Below are 21524 nucleotides of genomic sequence, written 5' to 3'. Positions count from 1 at the left end.
CAGGTGATTTTCCGAGGGTGGCGTGGAGCTCTACGCCGCATGGGGTGGAGGAATAAATTAACGATAGAGACTCCGCTGTGGCAGAACGGACAGCTGCCGGCCCTGGCGTCCTTGCAAGGGTTCCGGGGCTGGGATGCCATCGGCATATCGGCATTGGGGCACGTCATGAAAGGCACGACCCTCAAGTCGTTTCAAGCATTGAGAGAAGAATATGATATGCCTCGAACCCAATTTGTTAGGTACCTGCAACTGCGACACGCCCTGTCCCCCTCCCTGGTAGGCCTAGACTCGCTGCCCGAATTTAGTCCCCTTGCGGCTAAGGTGTTTATGGGGGAACTGGAGGAAAAGAAAATTTCTAACATATATCAGACCCTGGTCACACATTGCTCCTCTCCATTAGATAAATTGCGCTCTGTGTGGGAGGGAGACATGGGGGCCTTTGAGGAGGAGGAGGACTGGAGGGAAGCCCTGGAAGCTCCGAGAGGAGCGGCAATAGCAGTGCGCTTACGTTTCATTCAATTCAAATACCTACATAGGGCCTATTATACCAGGGACCGACTGTGGAGGGCTGGTTTGATTGCCTCCCCCTGAGTGCTTGCGGTGCGAGCGTGCGGTGGGCACATTTATACACACGGTATGGTCATGCGAGAAGCTGTCGAGGTTTTGGATGGGTGTATGGAATTGCTTGTCTGAGGTGCTGGGCTGGGACCTTCCCCGCTCGCCGCAGCTGGGCCTTCTACATATTATGAAACAGGTTGGAGGAAACATATATAAACGCCACCTACTAGTCCTAGGCCTTACAGTGGCCAAAAGAGATATAGCTCGAGCCTGGAAGTACCCCAGGGCCCCCTTGCTGGAAGTGTGGAGGAGGGGTTTGGACTTTTGCATGGGACTGGAGCGCCCGGTATTTGAGGCCAGGGGTTGCCCCAGGAAACATTTTAAGATATGGAAGCGATGGGCGGACTATAGAGGGCTGTGGCTGGAACCACCTGCGCAACAGGATGTTGATGTAGAACTATTGCTTGTTGAACCTGGGTGAAAAGGAGTACACACGGTTTGTGATTTGATAACTTTTACTTTTGGACTATGTAGACACTGTGCGGGGATAGGGGTGGGATTCGGGAAGGAGGGGAGGGGGAGGGAGGTCGGGAGGGCTATTTTATATCCAAATGTTGATTGAACTGACTGTATGCGATGACTCATTATTTGCTCACTGGTCCTCTGGTTTATTGGGGGACAGTGTCCCCTATGTAATTCATCAACAACATAATAAAAATTTGTTCTGAAAAAAAAAAATCACAAAGTAGTTGCCACTGCCAGTTATGTTCTCTTCTAAACATTTAACTTGCACACAGAATTTTCTCAATGTATGAAGTTCAATTACATTAGATCAATACCTTGCACAAATGTAAAATCCTTTACAGACCAGAGATAACTGCTCTAGTGACCGCAGATCCAGATCACTAGAAACCACCCATCGGAAAATGTACATGAGGACCTCCAGAGGAAGCACTGTAAACAAGAGATTTTTTTCATAAATTAGCACAGAACACTGGATTAAAGAGTCTGCATTTCTGATTATTGAACGGAAGATAGGAACATGGTTTTCTAGTATAGAAAACAGAGGAAGAATTTCCGTATCTAACCTAATAAACGTAGGCCTCACCACAAACAGTTCACATCATTATAAAGTTAGTGCATGTCCCATAGGTTTTTAAATAAAAAGGAGACTTGGACATCTTCAAAGACGAAATAGGAATGGTGTTGGTGATCAACACTTGCATAGAAAAAAAGCAAACGGTAATGGATACATCATCGATAATCTAGATATAATAAAGGTCAAGTGATTTCTGTTAATTTTTTATGAGTAGTTCTTCATAAACTTTCCAGATGTTTAAGCAGCTAACCACAAAATGCTTCTACATAATCAGATCATTTGTGCTGCACAGAAGGGACACACGCACCCATACACACTCACAGCCATGCATTAACACACACGCACAGAAACACATTCATTCACAACACTCATTACCAAACATTCATACACACAGGCACGCACCAAACATTAATTAAAAAAAACACACACACTTACCTGCAGGTTCAGGAGGCTTGGGACTGCTGCCTTACCTCATTGGCTGACTTAAGTCAGCCAATCAGGGAAGGCAGCAGTCCCAACGTCATCACAGAGTGTGATGGGGTCAGTGAAACTGCTGATCCCACGCCACTCTGTGATTAAGTGTCACTGATTATCACTCAACCCTGGGCGCTTCAGGGCTTATGAGGCACGTAGGTGTGAGGCGATCAGTGACGCTACCAAACGTCACTGAGGGGAGGGCCTAAGGTAACTTTGCTGAGCTGAGGAGGTCACGCCCACAAGAGCTGTTAATTCCTCAGCCCAGCAAAGTTCCGCTCAGGAAGCCAGGAGCCAACTTATAGTGCAAGTCTGGCTCCTGGCTGCCTGACCTCAAAATGAACAGTGTCTGTCAGGCTGACTTTTGTTCAGCCTGACAGACACTATTCATAAGGAGCAAAAGGTGGGGGTTATGGCCCTCAGCATCAAATGGAGAGGCTGTGGTTGTGCTGTGGCATTTGAAAAGCAGATCATACAAGTATTAGTGTAGTTAAAGTGTGTCTCTTCGGGTATTATGAGGAATTTCTGGATACATTAAAAGCATGTGTGAGGAAGAGGATTGGACGGGTACCCTGGTGTGCTGTGATTGCTCTGAATGTATCAGCCTCTTGATGGAATGCATGGAGGACACATTAGTAGATGGGTCAAACTCGAATATTAGCTCCTAGTGAGGTATATGTAGAAGAGATCTAGTGAATATTACTTTTGTTCCTGTGTATACATAAACTAATTTACATGTATGTGGGGATGTGCATACAGTGACCTTTTCAATCCACCAAATTCAAGTACATTAACATTTGAAAATACAAGCAGCTGCTGAAACACTGACAGGGCAATAGAACATATGCATCTAGATTGACCCTTCTACAGGCCATACCAATTGTTCTTGGAGGGAAGAACAGAAGTTAAAGCCAGTAATTAAGCCCTTTCCAAAGGAGATGTTTGAGTTCTATTTATGAATAGGTTCAACGGGCTCCTCATGTGCTAGTAGAGGCCGGTATTTAACAGCCAAGAACCAGGTTTCTTAAATCAGAGGATAGGTTCTAAATAGTCCTTTAAGAAACTCTTTAATTAGTCTATTGGACCAGAGCAACAGTTTCCCTGTACATCTCCTGATACACGGAATTGCCAATAGATCGACCTTGACTGAACTATGAGAGAGACCAAAATGTGCCAAATGTTGCAAGCATGTTTAGATGTGTTCCAGTGGAGATGAAAATGGATGTGTTCTATTTCTGGAGCACCACATACAGAAGAGTCTTGTATGCCTTAGCTAAAATGTTCCTGCAATCTTTTGAAATATTTAGATAGTTGCACATTGCACTGGGGAGCCAGACGGATAACCTAAGAACTCTGTGTTGGATTAACAACTTGCTCATTATTCATGCTCAATATATTTGGTACTGGTATGAACAGAATATGTTGTTCTGGTTAAAGTAGCTCTGTGCACCAGAAGCCTTGGCCATGCTGGGGCTAAAAGAATGATGCAACATGGATCTACATTTATCTCTTTTATCAATCTGGAAATAAGGGGAAGCAGGGAGGAATGCATTAGTGAATAGTTCTACCCCCCCGACCCTCTCTGAGGATATATGTTGGCAAAATATTGACACTTGCAATTTAGATGCGTCACAAAACAGGTCCAGGCTTGGACTTTCCCAGGTCTGAAAAGGATAATGTTACTTACCCAGTAAGCATCTGTTCTTGGCATGTAGAGCTGTAGATTCAAATGCTTCCATAATCCTGCCATCTAGTGTTGGGTCCGGATGTTTGCAAGTTGTTTTTCTTTGAAGAAGTCTTTCCAGTCAAGAGGTAGGTGACTCCTCCTTTCGGTGATAGTGCGCATGGGCATCGACTCCATTGTTAGATTTTTTCCCGCGGATGGTGAGAATAGAGTTAGTAAAGGTAGAATAGAGATTTACATGCGTATGTATGTAAAGTAAGAAAACTGCAACAGGTCTAGGTACCCGGGGAGGCGGGTGGGTGCATGTGAATCTACAGCTCTACATGCCAAGAACAGATGCTTATTGGGAGTGTCCCCGCGCTAGGACATAGCTGGACCCCAAGCAACAATATCCATTCAAGGCTTGTGAGCTGTAGATCACATGCTTTGCATAGACTATACAGCAGTAAACTCCCAAAGCGGTGGCTAACCTGTAGCTGTTGCAGTTGTTTGAAAAAGTGTATTAAGTACTGCATGGCCTATATTAGGTTGTTGCCTCGCTAACACATCTACACAATAGTGTTTGGTGAATGTGTGCCGTGTAGACCATGTTGCTGCCTTAAAGATGTCTGCTAGGGGAATATTTCCTGAGAAAGCCATAGTAGCCCCTATTTTGCAGGTTGAATGCACTTTATGGGGTATTGTCAAGGTTCTTTTCACTTTCAGATAACATGTTTGGATACATTTTACGATCCGTCTTGCAATGCCGGATTTAGAAATGGGATTGCCTTAATGTGGTGGCGAAAAAGCAACAAAGAGCTGTTTAGTCTTATGAAAATCTTTTGTTCTTTCCACATAATATAGTAGAGCTCTTCTAACATCTGGTGTGTGTAGAGCTCATTCTGCTACAGAATCAGGTTGAGGAAAGAACATGGGTAACTCAACTGATTGATTGATGTGAAAAGCAGAAACCACTTTGGGAAGAAATTTGGGAGTAGTTCGAAAAACCACTTTGTCTTTGTGAAGTTGAAAGAAAGGCTCTTGTATAGTTAGTGCCTGAAATTCACCAACTCGCCCTAAGGAAGTGATTGCAATAAGAAAATCAACCTTCCATGAGAGAAATTGTAGTGGACATTTGTGCATTGGTTCAAAAGGTGGACCCATTAGCCCCGTAAGGACTGTGTTTATGTTCCATACTGGTGCAGGTGGAGCTCTTGGTGGTATTACTCTTTTTTAGTCCTTCCATAAAGGCTTTAATCACTGGTACGCTGAATAGAGATAAGTGTTGTCTGTTTTGGAAGTATGCAGCTACTGCTGCTAAATGCAATCGAATGGATGTGTAGGCTAATCCAGATTGCTGTAAGCGTAAGAAATAACAGATGATGTTTGGCACTGAAGCATCAAGGGGTTTGATATGGTTATTGTTGCAGTACATTAACAAATCGTTTCCATTTCACTGCATAACATGCCCTAGTAGTAGGTTTTCTAGCCTCCTTGAGGATAGTCGTACAGTCTGATTGTAATTGTAAATAACCAAATTTTAGGACTTCAGGGGCCAAATTGCTAGGTTGAGTTCCTTGGGATTTGGATGCCTGATTTCTCAATGGCTCTGAGTGAGGAGACTGGAGTTGAGATTAAGCTTTTGGTGTGGAACTACTGAACGTTCTAGCAGGGTGGTGAAGGAGTAGTTTCTCACCTGTAACTCCAATTCTCTTGTAGGGGTATTTCCGTGATAGTCATAATCATGTGAATAGTCTCGCCCATGTGCATGGACCCCGGAGTACTTCATTAGATATATCTTTTTAAGTTGTCATCTTCTGGCGGAAAAAAACAATCTAACAATGGATTCGGTGCCCATGCGCACTATCACCGAAAGGAGGATTCACCTACCACATGACTGGAAAGACTTCTTCAAAGAAAAACAACTTGAGAACATCTGGACCCAACACTAGATGGCAGGAGTATGCAACACATATGATCTACAGCTCACATGCTTTGAACATCATGTTTAGTTGGCATTCGTCTAATACCATTTGTTGTTCTACTAATAGTTGAGCTAACTATAACTCAGGCCCCCGCAATGCATTCCTGATGACGTCACATATTACATCATTCATGACATGGTCAGTGACATCACTGATGACATCTCAAATGACATCCCTGATGACATCATTCAGTGACTGTGTGTTTCTATAAAGTTTAAATAGGTATTATATATATGCCAAGGTGTATTGAAGAATGAGTGGGTGTAGAAGTGTCTGGATTTAGTAGGTGCGTCACTGACTGTATAAGTGAGTGATTAAATGTGTCTTACTGAATGCATGGGTTAGTGACTAAACTGTGTGAATGTCTGTATCAGTCTATCGGTTGTTGTATAAGCTGTTCCATGGGTTGGTTGGTAGTAGCTACATGAGTGTCTATATGGGTTATTGACGGAGTATTTGTATGGGTGCCTGAGTGTGTGTGTGTGTGTGTGTGTGTGTGTGTGTGTGGGTGTGGGTGTGCGTGTGTGTGTGTGTGTGTGCGTGTGTGTGGGTGGGTGGGTGGGTGTGTGTGTGTGTGGGTGTGTGTGTGTGTGTGTGTGGGTGGGTTTGTGGGTGGGTGCATAGGAGGTGTGTGTGTCTGTGGATACATATTTGATTGATTGATTCACTATGCTGTATGGGTTCAATAGTGCATGTGGAAACAGCTGTATGGGTGGGTCAGTGTGTGTATGGGTGTGTTACTGAGTGAATGGATGTCTCAGTGGTACATGTCTAAGTAACTACATATGTAAAAGGCAGTGTATGTGAGGGTTGGAGTATATAAATGACTATATGTGAGAGTCACTGATTGTTAGAGTGGCGGTATAGAGGAGTGTTTACTTGTATCAGTGATTGTATAAGAGAGTAATGATGTGATTATTTCTGTTTGAATAAGTGATCTGTTGTGTGTATATAACTCTATAGGTCAGTAAATGGAAGTGTGAATGATTCTGTGCATGACTGACTAGGTGTGAGAGTACCTCCATGAATGATTGGTGCTGTGTGAGTATCGGTATAGGTGTATGAGTGCACATGATAGTGTTGTATTGATGAGTGACTGTATGTATGAGTGATTGTATGGGTGAATGAGTGCATGTGTGTGTAGACCTAAGAATCAGTGAGTGCGTAAGTAGTAACTGGTATTGGTGTGTTGATTGTTTCGAAAACGGTAGTTTGTATTTTACAGTGAGTGTATCAAAGGTTATACTAGACTGTGAGGAGGTGCATCAGATTTTCACGTGGATGATGTCATCAGTGATGTCATTTGAGATGTCATCAGTGATGTCACTGACCATGTCATGAATGATGTAATATGCAACGTTCTCAGAAGTGCATTGCAGGGATGCGAGTATAGTTAGCTCAACTAACTATAATGGCGGAATTTCTATGGTTTTGTACGAGGGAAATGTCCAACGAACTAGAACGTCCCTGAAACCTATGGTTTTTTCAGTGAATTTCAAAGGTTTTTTAAATGCTAATTTGTAACTATAACGTCCCTGAAACTTAAGGTAGGACATGTCAAAAAAGAGGAAGAAAAGCAAAGAAAGAAGCAAGACAAATGCTGAAAGAGTCAACAGAAGTCCAGAAAGAAATACAAAAGTGCAGGAAGAAGCAAGAGATGTGCAGAAAGAACCAACAGAGGAGCAAAAAAGTCCTCCTGTGCCTTCAACTTTTTACTGACGGATACTGGATTGTAGCAGTGCATGTGTTAATGCCTGGGCCATTGCATAAGTACATGGGTACTGATTGGATCATTAGAGTACTACAAGGACAGTGCATGGTGAATTTATAAGTGCCTGTGTTTTGGCTGAGTGATTGGATAAGTAAATGGTGCTCGCTGGGTGATTGGAGGAGTGCATGGGTAGTGACAGGGTGATGGCTGGACTGCATGGGTACTGCTCAGGCTATTGTAGCAGTGCATGGGTCATTGCATGAGTGCATGGGTAGTGGCTGGATGAATAGAATGCTGCAAGGAGAGTGCATGGTGAATGTATAAGTGTTTGGGTTTTGGTGGAGGGATTGCATAAGTACACACAAGTCATATCAGGTCCCACCCCCTCCCTTCACCACTGTGCAAACGCACCCCCTGGCGGGTTTTAACTTGGGGGATTTATTCCCTTTGGATCCTGAGAGTCCCTGGGGGCCAAGTAGCCCACCAGGTACCTCCAGTAAGCGCTACAGTGCTGCGTTGCAGAGAGGTGGTCTGAGACCACGCCTCTTTTTACACCTCTCTGCAACGCAACTCTGTGGCGCTTACTGGACCTACCTGGTGGGCTACTTGGTCCCCCAGGGACCCTCAGGAATAAAGGGGACGTTATCCCCTAACTAAAAACGCGCCACAGAGCGCGTTTGCACACTTGTCACATCAGGCCACGCCACCTTCCTGCACCACTGTGCAAATGCGCCCCCTGGAGCATTGTAAATTGGGGGATTAAATCCCCTTGAGTTCCGACGGGCCCTGGGGGCCAACTAGCCCACCAGCTACCTCCAGTAAGCGCCACAGAGCTGAGTTGCAGAGAGGTAAAAAGTTGGCGTGGCCTTGGACCACCTCTCTGCAACTCAGCTCCCTGGCACATACTGGAAGTACCTGGTGGGCTAGTTCACCCCAGGGACCCTCAGGATTAAGGGGACTTAATCCCCCAATTTACAATGTGCCAGGGGGTGCGTTTGCACACTTGCTATGTCAGGCCCGTCCCCTCCCTGCACCACTGTGCTAACGTGCTGAAATTAAAAATTCAAAAAAAAATCTTTTTTGGCACCCCCTAAGCAGACCTAGGGGGGTCAGGGTGTTTCTACCCTGCCCCCTTCCCTTGTTTTATACCTTTGTTTCCTAGCGACTCATTCTACCGAACCACAAGATGGCTGCCAAAACTTACTGGAAGCTTGTGCACGAGACTTTGGCTTTGCCCAATTATCGGAACATTTATTTTTCTAATTTCTCAGCAAATACTGAACGGATTACACATTTTAAAAAAAAGGCGCTTTCTGATCCAAGCACTACCTTTGTGCCAAATTTGGGGTAATTCCGTTCAGTAGTTTTGGCTGAAGCCTTGCACAAAGTTCCATATGGGAAATTGATTTTTTGACTCTTATTTTTTGAATTTCTCAAAAACTACTGAACGTATTTACACCATTTAAAACAAGCGTTGGCATAGCCAATAGGTCTCGCCTTTGGGACCTTATAAGTATTTAGCCATGCAGCACATTATATCCACTCTTATGCCCACCCACTCCAACGTGCTTGTGACGTCTTAAGCAGGCATGTGTGGAATAGTTATGCACATGGATAGTTGCCAAAAAGCTTCTCAAGCGTGTATTCTTTAAATGTTGAATTCATGGGCAGCAATGACATATGGGTGCAAATTCTATCCACATGGGAGAGTGTTGTATGCATTGGGTTCTAGGTGGCGTAGGCATTTGTATTTGTTTGCCGTTTGTTGGAGTAAGGTGTTGAGGTGTAGTGTCTGCAAGCCAAGAGGATGTGTGTATGATCTAATTGCCACAATATGCTATGCATTGCTTTCTATACGGATTTAAAGTGGGCCAGTGTATGAATGACTTGCAGATGTATATTAAGTATGCAGGAGTAGGATTCAGCGCGGGTGCAGTGAGTGTGTGTGTGTGTGTGTCTCAGTGTGCTATACAGTGTTTCAGATTGGTCAGTCAGAGTTCAAAAGAACTAACGTGGGGGGTCTTGTGTTGGTTTCACAACACTAGTTTCTTAGACATCTGATTTGGGTGCTACACAAATGTGTAACTGTTTATTTTGTTAACAAATAACAGAAATTAGTGTTACTCCGGAGAACTATTTGTAGAGCTTCTTTGCGGCCATTTCAGACATCTTAACACATGGATACATTCTCAAAAGCAGTGGGGAGAGCACGCATATAATGTGCTTATTCACAAGCAGTGAAGGCTACAGAATGCGCACATTCCTTTATTGCCATAATCACTCTTCCTTATCAGCTCTGTCAGTGCCCACATGCAACAGTCAGACACGTAGGCTCACGTTTCAGGGAAATTCTTGCAGCTGAAAACAGAGTACAATGAAACCCAAGGGTAGATGGAATGCGCCCCTTACAGGGATTGTCAAACTGACTGCATAGTAAACTCCTCTGAGTATACAGGAATTTTAACATCACTTACATCAGCTACTTCGATGCAGGATAAATACATGAAGCTGGACATGTAGTGTACAGGCTAGAGGCTCAGACTTCCAATGTACTATGAACATTTGCAGCTAAAATGCAAAACTTCTAACCTGTTATTTAACGACCCTGGTCCCCTAACTGAACATCATTTGTAGTGCTTTTTTATTTCCTTCTGTGCCTTAAAGCAGACCCCGGAAGGAGTATTAAAAAATTAAAGAGCAAATCATTTTTAACTGATTGCAGGCATAACAAGAAGATGAGGGGCTATAATCTATATAGCACAAAAAAAGGTTTTAACCAGCATGACATCTTTTACAGGTTGTTGGACTTCTGATCGTGGCAATATTGAGGTTTACCGGCAGCCTAGAACTTCATTGCCCAATGTTTCACAACATATGTTTAAAGCACCAAAATAATTGACTCCAATCTTGGGAGGATATTATTGTAGATTCCTGGGTACTATTTCACAAAGTATATTTTTTTGGTGTGATTGGTATTAAGTTAGAGCCTATCAAATGTCTTGTGTTAGCTTTTTTTTTGCTTCTGTAGCATTTGCAGAACATTGCGCTTTATCTTCACATATTTAAAGCTAAAGCGTGCCATTAATGCTAGAAAAGCAAACACTGAAAAGAAAGGTGGGCGGCATCATGTTTAAAGGTATAGCCGTCATAAAAGCTGCACAGCTGACAACGATGTAAAGGCGTCAGGCGCCTTTTTTCTATTTAATCATGTTCAGACATGCACACAAGGGGAATAAGGAAGAAGAATGAACAAGCATTGGCCGCAGGTTTACCGGCAGCCTAGAGACTTCATTGCAAACAATAAATGTTTAAAGCACCAAAATAATTGAGAAGGGCTTGAGAGAAGAGTGGTGGTAGTGCAAGCAGGGGAGCCTGAATAAAGCGGACCAGGAGGAAGAGGGAGAAGGGAGAGGGGAGTGCGAGCAGAGGAGCCATGAGTACAAGGCTTAATGAAATTAGAACAAGGCTTAATGAGATAAGAAAGGCAGATGGTGGCTGCGCGCGTGCACAATCACATGCACGCAAGCTTTAGGCTAGGAAAAGCTTGTGGGTAGCACTTTGCAAAGCCCCTTACTAAAGTTGAGCAAGCAGCACATGCGCTGCTCTAGGCTCGACCTAAAAAAGGTCGCTTTCTGAACCAAGGTCTACCTTTCCGCCAAAATTGGGGTAATTCTGTTCAGCAGTTCAGGCTGTAGCTTGTCGCAAGATTTCCTATGCAAATTAACATGGGGAAAACGCGTTTTGAGACCTCCTTTTTTTCTTCATGATGGATCACCTCAAACTTTCAGGATAGGAGCTGACCTGGATAGACTTTTTTTGGGAGAATTTAGCAAAGATTCATCAAACGACGCAAAGTTATTAGCATATCAAAAAATGCTTTTCCTATGGAAACTAGGTTGTAACTATAACTACCTACTGGCGACATACATACATACATACATATATATATATATATATATATATATATATTAGGAAATAAAACTTAAGTAGCTGACAGAATTATGCAAATGCCGCAATAGTCCATGACTAACAAATGATTCTAATTGAGTCCCTCCCTGTGACCTTGTCACAGACTAAATACCACAAAGTGAACTGTATGAACATTTGTTACATAATTTTTTATAATAACCCCTTTCATACGGATGACGGCCGGGAGCTGTCATGGCACACAGTGCTCGTGTGCTGATGACGGCTCCCGGCCGTCATGACCGCACCCGCGATCGGAATGTGCCGCACAGGCGCAGAATCGCGGCCGCGCCCAAGGGGTTAAATTACCCTATTACATATACTAACAAAATAGAAAGGCTCTCAATAGTGAATGAAATATATATAATAGTCACAATAATACTTAAGTGCGTACCCTTCAATATGGTACCAAATGTTCCTGTTAATTGTACTAATATTGACAAGGAGAAATTGAGACTTACAGGAATAATTTAAAAAAAAGATTTATTGAATTGACAGTGGTCTTTAAATATTCAAATAGAGACAAGTTGTTTAGAGCCATAAATTGTAACAAACTAAGAAATAGTGTTAATAGATGCATTATAGACAGATTTATGGACAGTGTTAATAACAGTTAGCCAGTATTTGACAATATTCTACTATTGTGGGAGTTAGTAGATTAAAACTGCAGTATACATTTTTTGGGGGAGATTGCAATCATATTTTAACATACATATAAAAGTAATATAAAATATCTGTCATATATTCACATGTGTAGAGAATACAGGACGTTAGACATGTCTCTGCTTATAGGTTCACCAGCTCAAATAAACTGGATTAGAATAAGTGAGTTGAAAGGGAAGGTTGTATAAGGAAAATAAGAAATAAATGGAAGGATATGATCATATAAAAAGAACTGAGGAATACAAAAAGTTAAAATAAGGGTATTAAAGCAACAGGCTCGCCAAGTAGGGAGTTTTTGGAGGTAAGAGATAAGTAGATGATCCATTAATGGAGTAAATATTAACCCATTGTCCAGATCACCTCCCTATGCAAAATTAAGGGTTTGCCGAAGAGAAATGGGGTCCCCTGTAGAAAACCTGGTTGAAGACCGGATTGCAAAATTATGTACAGAATGGTACAAAGTTACTAAACACCACACACACCCCTGGGCCCAGGAGCCTGCCAGTCGTCGCATCCGAAGCGAGACCCAGAGACAAACTGATCAGTAGTACCAAGAAAAGTAATTTACAGAAACAAGTAGTAGGTGCACAAGTCTAGAAGAAGTCAATAGAAAGGCCCCCAAAATGGCCAGAGAGTCCTAGTGATAACATAGTGACGAAGAGACTCCCAGCTGAAGTACAGGACAAATTAAATAACTTAGTAGCTTTAGGTATCAACCCATGTAAGACGAGGCAGGAGAAGGGAAAGAGTGACAGACAAAAAAGAGAAAGCAGCAGCCAAGTTGGTCCAGCAGAAGTTGGCCATGAAAACTAAAGGATGAATTACCACTGCTGCTACTAAGGTAGTCGCAGTAACCCTCAGTGTACCTCCTGCAGGCATTCCACAACGCCAACCACATGCCCAAGGAAAAAATAACATGAATAGAAGAGGTGGACAAGTAAATTTTGGCGGAAAATAGGTCAAATATATTTCAGAGCGAACAAATATGCTACTATTGCAGGAAGCAAGGACATTTATAAGAGAATGCAAGTCCAAAATGTATGATGAATTGAATAGCCAGACAAGGGCAACATATGGCCAACAATTAACAGAGCAGCATTAAACAGACAAATGACAGAGCCCGAGCTGTGAGGAATGTAAATGATCCTGGACTTAAGTAATTACTTTAGGCAATGGATTTTTTGATAACGGTACTCTAATATCTCCACGGCTTGCATCTATCAAACAGGCTAAAAGACAGGAGGTCATGGACTAAAGAGATGAAACATTTAGTAAGTTAAAAACAGAGATAACATATGCACCAGTGTTAGGAACACCAGACTACAATAAAAAAAGCTTTTCCTTTTTTGCCACCAAAGAAAAACCTGTCACGCCCTAATCATTGCTACTGATCGCCCTAAACCAACTACATCTTCTTTTATACACTGACAGAGACAACATGTTCTTCTACATATGCCAAGATGAATTTGTAATGTACATACACACCTGCACCGTGTGCCAGCAGTATTCACCAACATGGATGTGAAATTCCTATAGCCTGACACCCAGGACATATTGTTTGGGGTTAAGAGCAACAAGTTTTCATGTGTATTTTGTCTTTGGGACAGTTAACAGAACCACATTATCGATCAAAGAAGGGCAATGTCTGCAGTTAAGGTAATAATGGTGTCCATGTGTTAATGCTGTTCAAACTTGCGTTTATGGTTCATTATTGCAGAGCCTTTATTATTAGGGTGAGCACTCTAAGTAAATGTAAGCTCGGAATGCACTACTGACCCTGGTTCCAATATACAAATGTGTACACCCGTTTTAAAAGTTTAGCAATACGAGGCTATGTATAATGCTCCCAGAATGTTCTCCGATTAGATGCAGATATCTGCAGAAGCTTGAAAGCAAGGTCGATGATTCTTTGCTTTCAAAATTAAATGTTCACAAAAAAAGTAGGAAAAAAACATTTCACTAAACTACTAACATTTTAGGTACCATTTCTGTGCAGCATCATTTAGTAAAATGTGTTGATATATGCTAGTATTTCCCAAGAATATTCATATTGGAAAATCAGTGGAACCAGTTTCAATACGATTATGGGCAACAAAAGTAAACAAGCACTGGCAAAGCCAATGAGTCTGAAATTGGTGGTCAGCCTTTTAGTTTTGTCAATGTGTGACTTGTTTTGGCATGGTTTTTTGTAAAACCTTACTGGTGTGGGAGCTGCCGGGCCCTAACCATTATAAAAAGCATTGGCAAAAAACAGCAATTGTTTTCGGTCTCAAGCACACATTGCCACAGTAGTTCCTGGCACTGAAAAAAACTACTTTGTATGCTGACATACTCATTGTAAAAGAGCAGAATGCTGGTACTCACAGTGAAGCCAGCCAATCGAGACAGATATCATTTTGATAAATGCAAAAGGTCATGGTTAACGCCAGACCTACTTAACGGCCCAATTAAGAAAGAAAGTCTCAAAAGTGCAACTATGGTATATGTCCTTGCATTAAGAGCAGACATATGGCTTTTGTGAATTCAAAAGAATTTACAGATGTAGATCAAGAAATAGTACTCCTAGAAAATATCTGTGAACTGCATTTTGGCATGAGCAGATATGCATGTGTAGGTTTGCTCATGCAAATAACTGAGTGTTTGCAAGTTCACTTTCCCTAAAACCACTGGTTTCCCAAATGTGGAAAACGTATTACGTCAGCCATTGTCAGAAGTACATTTCTAAACATTCTCAGTATGGGCAAAGTTTCAGTTGAGTTGGTGAAAACCCTTAAAACATGCAAGTTAGTATGTTTGTACAGACTGAAAATGTCATTCCAACCCTGGAACTACTGCTTACCATTACCTTCAGCCCCAATATGTAGATCAGCGTAAACGTGGCAACATTAGGGAATTACTAATATTCAAACCCTACCATGTTATGAGCCCTGGCTTAATCAAAGACGCTAGATCATAAATCTTATATAATGAGATTGCTGCCATAATGTTTGGCCGTATTACATGGCACAAAAGTGGCCTGTGGATTTTTTTACTGGACAAGTAGAATTATGAAGCAACCTGCCCCATGGACAAGTAGATATTTTATTAAATTCCACACCCCGCACCAAGCCTGACTTTTATGGTAATGGCTTTCATATTACCCCGACCGCAAGGACACATTAAGGAACTGCACATTGACTACATTAATGCACAAGTTACTTACCTTCGGTAACGATATATCTGTAATAAACATTAGTTCGTGTTAGATTCCTTACCTTAGAATATCCCCAGGCGTCAGACTGGATCCGGAAAGTTTTTGTCAGCAGTACTCTTGCGCGTCTGTAGGCGTCGTCTGCGGCTCCGCGTCCGTCGTCAATGTGATCGCCTGGATGGCGTCGTCGGAGTACTTAGACGCCGCCCTCGCGCGCTGACGTCAGTTCTGTATATAGCTTTCCGCGCCAGGAACGCAGAGCCATGATAGAAACCGACAATGGTGCCATGAAAATAGGGCCCTGAAAGGGATGTCCTTAACCCTAGATATCGGTTCGCAGAACGGGGAGGATGGGTTGGGCAGTAAGGAATCTAACACTAACTAATGTTTCTTACAGATTTATCGTTACAGTGGGTAAGTAACTTGTGCATCTGAAAGAAACACGTTCGTATTAGATTCCTTACCTTAGAATAGATACCCCAAGCAATACCAATGTCGGTGGTGGGTCTGTGAACCAAGATCACACCAGAAAGTCCTGGAGAACGGAACGGCCGCAAAAGCCATCTCTCCGGACTTGGCAGTCCAGGCAGTAGTGCCTAGCAAATGTGTTCAGAAAGGCCTACGTAGCTGCCTGACAGATGTCCTGCAAGGGGACTCCCCGACCTAGGGCAGTAGTAGCCGCCGTGGCTGGAGTAGAATGGGCGCGCAGCCCGAAAGGAGGCTCCTTTTTCGCCAAGGAGTAGCAAACCTTGATGCACAAGACGACCCACCGAGAGATGATCCGCTTGTGCACCGCCCATCCCTTCTTAGTGCCCACGTAACCAAAAAAGAGCTGGTCGTGCACCCGGAACTGGTGTGTGCGATCTAGATAGAAGGAGAGCGCATGTTTTGGGACCAGATGGTGGATACTCTCTTCCTCTTTCGAAGGATGCGGAGGCGGAAAGAAGGTGGGCAAGGTGATGAACTGCCGGATGTGAAAGGCTGTAACTACCTAGGGCAGGAAAGAAGGACGAATCCTCAAAACAACCTTGTCCGGATGGACAGAGAGGAATGCAAATGCTACTTACCAGTATGCATCTGTTCTTGGCATGTAGGGCTGCTGACATTCATATCTGTGCATAGATCGCCGCCTAGTGTTGGGTCCGGATGATTGCACATTGTGGTCCTGGAAGAGTCTTCGAAGTATCACGAGATAGGTGGCTCCTCCCCTGGACTACAGTGCACATGGGCATCGACTCCATCCCCAGATTGTTTTTAGCCATTGTGGCCGAGATGGAGTGAACTATGTGAATGAAGACCATGCCATGATATGATATGTAAATACTGCAGCTGCTACAGGCGCATGGGAGGAGGGCGGGCGATATGAATGTCAGCAGCCCTACATGCCAAGAACAGATGCATACTGGTAAGTAGCATTTGCAGTTCGAGGCATGTGGGCTGCTGAATTCATATCTGTGCATAGAATACATAGCAGTCCCTCCATTAGCGGCGGCCGCCCGTGCCAGCTGCAGCAGTTTGGAAAAGTGTCTTGAGAACAGCCTGACCTACAGCTGCCTGCTGTTTAGAGTGCACGTCTACACAGTAATGTTTAGTAAATGTATGTGTGGTAGACCATGTGGCTGCTCTACATATGTCCTCTAAGGTAATGTTTCCAAGGAAGGCCATAGAGGCCCCCAACTTTCTGGTGGAGGGGGCTCTCGGTGGAATTGTAAGAGTGCGTTTAGCTTTTGCATAACAGATCTGGATACATTTCACGATCCACCTAGCAATACCAGCCTTGGAAATAGCGTTACCTTTGCGATGTGATGCAAAGGCAACGAAAAGCTGCTTAGTCTTTCTAAAATCCTTGGTCCTGTCAATGTAATACATTAGGGCCCTTTTAACGTCAAGGGTGTGGAGCATCCGCTCCGCCAGTGACTCAGGATTTTGAAAAAACACCGGCAACTCAATTGTTTGGTTTATGTGAAACTGAGACACAACCTTGGGTAGGAATTTAGGGTTAGTGCGGAGCACTACCCTGTTAGCATGAACTTGGAAGAAAGGCTCTTCGATTGTGAGAGCCTGCAGCTCACTAACCCTCCGTAGCGATGTAATTTCTACTAAGAAAGCCACTTTCCAAGTCAAGAACTGAAGTTCGCAAGAATGTAGTGGCTCAAAAGGAGGACCCATCAGTCTTGTAAGAACCACATTGAGGTTCCATTCTGGAGCTGGTGGTGTCCGTGGTGGAATGACCCTTTTGAGTCCTTCCAAAAAAGCTTTGATAACAGGCACCTTGAAAAGTGAAAGGTGCTGTCTATTCTGGAGGTATGCAGCCATCGCAGACAGGTGAATGCGGATGGAAGTATATGCCAAATTACACTGGTACAGATGGAACAGGTAACAGATGATGTTCTGAATGGAAGCATCTAGTGGGTTAATGTTGTGGTTTGCGCAATAAATGACAAACCGCTTCCATTTAGCCGCATAACATGCTCTAGTAGTGGGCTTTCTTGCCTCCCGAATGATGTCCATGCAATTGGGAGGAAGGTTAAGGTAGCCAAACTCTAGGACCTCAGGAGCCAGATCGCCAGGTTGAGCTGTCGCGGATCTGGGTGCTGAATGTCGCCATGGCTCTGCGTCAGAAGGCTGGGTGTGAGATGAAGCCTTTGATGCAGTACCACGGAAAGTTCCAGAAACGTGGTGTACCATGGCTGGCGAGCCCACGTTGGAGCAACCAGGATGAGAGCCATCGAGTGCTGCCTGAGCTTGCGTGCCACCAGCGGTATCAGAGGTGCTGGGGGAAAAGCGTACGCAAATCTGCCTGACCAGTTCATCCATATCGCATTGCCCTGCGATTGCGGGTGTGGGAACCTGGCGGCGAAGCTTTGGCATTTTGCGTTCTCCCTTGTGGCGAACAGGTCTATCTCTGGATGACCCCACCTTTGGAAGTACGGTTGGAGTACCGATGGATGTATCTCCCACTCGTGCATCTGGTGGCTGTGCCTGCTGAGCAGGTCCGCCATCTGACTGTCCTTGCCCGGGAGATGTTCTGCCATGAGGAAAATGTTCCTCTGAATGGCCCACTTCCACATGCTCTGAGCCAGATGAGACAGCTGCGGAGAGTGTGTGCCCCCCTGTTTCTGAATGTAGTACATGGTCGTCATGTTGTCCGTTCGGATCAACACAACCTTGTTGCACAGATGTACTTTGAATGCCTTTAAGGCCATGAAGATTGCCATCAGTTCCAGTACATTGATGTGCATCTTCTTTTGCTGTAGTGTCCATAGTCCCTGCACTGTGTAGTGGAGTACATGCGCTCCCCATCCCTGGAGAGAAGCGTCCGTCGTCAGGACAATTTGTGGCACAGGCTCCTGGAACGGTCGGCCCTTGCAAAGGTTTTGTGGATTCCACCAATGCAGAGAGTTGTATGCCCGACCGCTCACCAACACTAGGTCCTTCAGTTGCCCGTGAGCCTGAGTCCACTGACGTGCTAAGCACTCCTGAAGCGGACGCATATGTAGTCTCGCGTGCGGGACAATGGAGATGCAGGAGGCCATCATGCCTATCAACTGCATGAACACTCTCGCTGGGAGCGAGTGTTGAGGTCTGAATCTTTGGATCAGTGACTGAATACTGGCGACTCTCACTGAATTTGGCTGCGCAGTGGCCGCCAGAGTGTTTATTGTCGCACCCAGATACTGCCGTATGTGGGCGGGCTGGAGATGGGATTTTGGGTAATTCAGTGAGAACCCCAGATCGTGCAGGAGGTGAATGGTATGGGACACGTGTGCGGCGCACTGCTGTTCCGACTTTGCTTGAATGAGCCAGTCGTCCAGATAGGGGTAGACGTGGATGTTTTGACGTCTTAGATGCGCCGCCACCGTCGCTAGGCACTTCGTGACGACCATGGGCGCCGTGGTGACCCCGAAAGGCAGAACCTTGAACTGGTAGTGCTGGTTTTGAATGGTGAAGCTTAGATATTTTCTGTGTGAAGGATGCAGGGGAATGTGAAAGTATGCATCCTTGAGATCCAGAGTCACCAGGAAGTCCCCTTGCCGAAGCAGTGGGAGAACCTGCTGCAACGTGAGCATATGGAAATGTTCTGACAGCATGTACCAGTTGAGGGGTCTGAGGTCTAGGATGGGCCTGAGGGATCCGTCCTTCTTTGGAATTAGAAAGTACAGAGAGTAAACCCCTGTACCCCTTTCTTGCAGTGGAACGAGCTCTATTGCCCCTTTTTGCAGCATGACGTTGACTTCCTGCTGCAACAAGTGCAAGTGCTCGCCGGACATAGGACGGCTTCTTGGTGGAATGTTGGGTGGAGTGGATGTGAGCTCCAGACAATAACCGTATTGTATAAGAGATCTGACCCACCTGTCCGTGGTGATGGACTTCCACACGGGCAGAACTGCTGGAGTCTCCCCCCGACCGGTGTTGCGTGGTCGGGGGGCAGTGACAAGGCGTCACTGTTTGCTGGCGGTGGAGGACCTGGAGCTATTATTTCCATGTCCTCTGCCTTTGACGTTGTTGCCACGGTATCCACCCCGACCCTTGTTGGTATATGAGGATTGGGTGTTACTTTTATAGAACTGCGTGGATTGAGACGCTTGACCCCTTGAGGTGCCCCTGTTATTGGAGCGGCGAAAGGAACCACCCCGAAACTGCTGGGACTGCAGGGCACCCATAGATTTAGCAGTGTCAGTGTCTTTCTTCATTTTTTCGAGGGTGGCATCCACTTCTGGGCCAAACAGGTGGTCTGGATTGACAGTTTGGTTTAGAATGGTAGTTTGGATGTCTGGTTTAAAGCCTGATATCCTGAGCCATGCATGTCGGCGCAGCAGAACGCTAGTGTTTATCGCTCGTGAGGCAGTATCAGCCACATCTAGAGCGCACTTAATGGAGGCGTTGGTGATAAGCTTCCCCTCCTGAATCAACATTTCAGCTGCCTCTTTATACTGATCAGGTAAGTGCTGTAGAAGGGACTCTAGAGTGTCATAGTGTGCCCTGTCATAGCGTGCAAGTAGTGCCTGAGTGTTGGATATACGCCACATATTGGCTGCCTGCGCAGCAATACGTTTTCCTGATGCCTCAAACACTTTTGATTCTTTGTCTGGGGGAGGAGCATCACCCGTGGTCTGTGAGTTGGCTCGTTTACGTGCGTTGGAGACAACCAAAGAGTCAAGTGGCAACTGTCCTTTGATGTACGTTGGATCAGTGGGCGCTGCCTTGTACTTTTTGTCAATACGAGGATTAATGACTCTAGCCCGGGTGGGCTCCTTGAAGACCTCTGGCGCATGTTTTAACACTCCTTTGAGCATTGGTAATGTATTCACAGTTTTTTCAGCCACTGAAAAGGTGTCAAAAAGAAAATCGACGTCCACTGGGTCTGCATGGAGGTCGACGTCATGGTTGGCAGCAGCTCTTTCAATTAGAGCGTTGAAGGCCGCAGAGTCTTCTGTTGGGGAAGTTTTTGCAGCAAAAAGCTGTGGCTCGTGTCCCGAATGAGGGTCCCCAGGGTCGCCCCCGGCAGACCACGGCTCAGTGACATCCTCTGGGTCTGAGTAAACTGGATAAGCATACTCATCCTCTTCGTCTCCATCACCCTCCCCAGCATTACAATGAGTGGGTGAGAGTTCCTGATGTTGTGGAGATACAGGCTCCATAGGGGCAGATGTACCCGCAGAGTCCAACTTCTTTTTAAGTGGGATGTGGAAATGCTCCAACGCTGGCTCTGGGGTGATCTTCCGTTTAAAGAGAGAGAGCTTGCCTGTGTTGGCGTCGATGACCACCTCTTGACGCTCCTCCTCCGCCAGCGGTTGGTGTCGCGGGCTTGGAACCACCAACGATGCCTTCGGCGTTGAAGCCAACTTCAAGGGCACTCCGGCCCCAGGTTTCGCCGTGAAAGCCTTCGGCGCCGTCTTCGGCGGCAACGTGAAGAGAATCAGCGTCTGCACCTTCGCCGGATTCTGTAGAGGCTTGGTCGGCACAGTGTTCTTCGGCTCGACCGCCGCGGCCCCCTCCCGAATACGCTGAAGGGACTCGACAACCTTCTTGGTGAACGAGGCGGAGGGACGTACCGGCTCGAGAGAGTCCTCTGAAGCCTGGATGGGGTCGGCAACCAAGGCCGCAGTCTTCGGAGCCGACGCAGCTCCCCCCTTTGCCTTGCCAAGTGGAAGCGGTTCAGCCAGAGACTTGGGGTCGTCCTTCCGCTTCTTTGGGGCCTTCTTCTGGTCATC

General features: G+C 45.1%; 1 protein-coding gene across 2 annotated transcripts in view; it reads right to left on the bottom strand.

Annotated features, from left to right (window-relative positions):
* The window catches only part of FBXO9 (F-box protein 9), a 373518-nt gene that overhangs the window by 215272 nt on the left and 136722 nt on the right, over positions 1-21524 (bottom strand). For both annotated transcript variants that reach the window (XM_086926428.1, XM_086926427.1), the window contains exon 7: positions 1398-1512. In XM_086926428.1, the coding sequence (XP_086782554.1) occupies positions 1398-1512 (115 nt within the window). The remainder of the gene's footprint in view (positions 1-1397; positions 1513-21524) is intronic.

Source organism: Lissotriton vulgaris, chromosome 6 (genome assembly GCF_964263255.1).
Source record: "Lissotriton vulgaris chromosome 6, aLisVul1.2, whole genome shotgun sequence".
Lineage (NCBI taxonomy): Eukaryota > Metazoa > Chordata > Amphibia > Caudata > Salamandridae > Lissotriton > Lissotriton vulgaris.
Note: the sequence above shows the minus strand (reverse complement) of the source record. Positions and strands in the feature narration are given on the sequence as shown.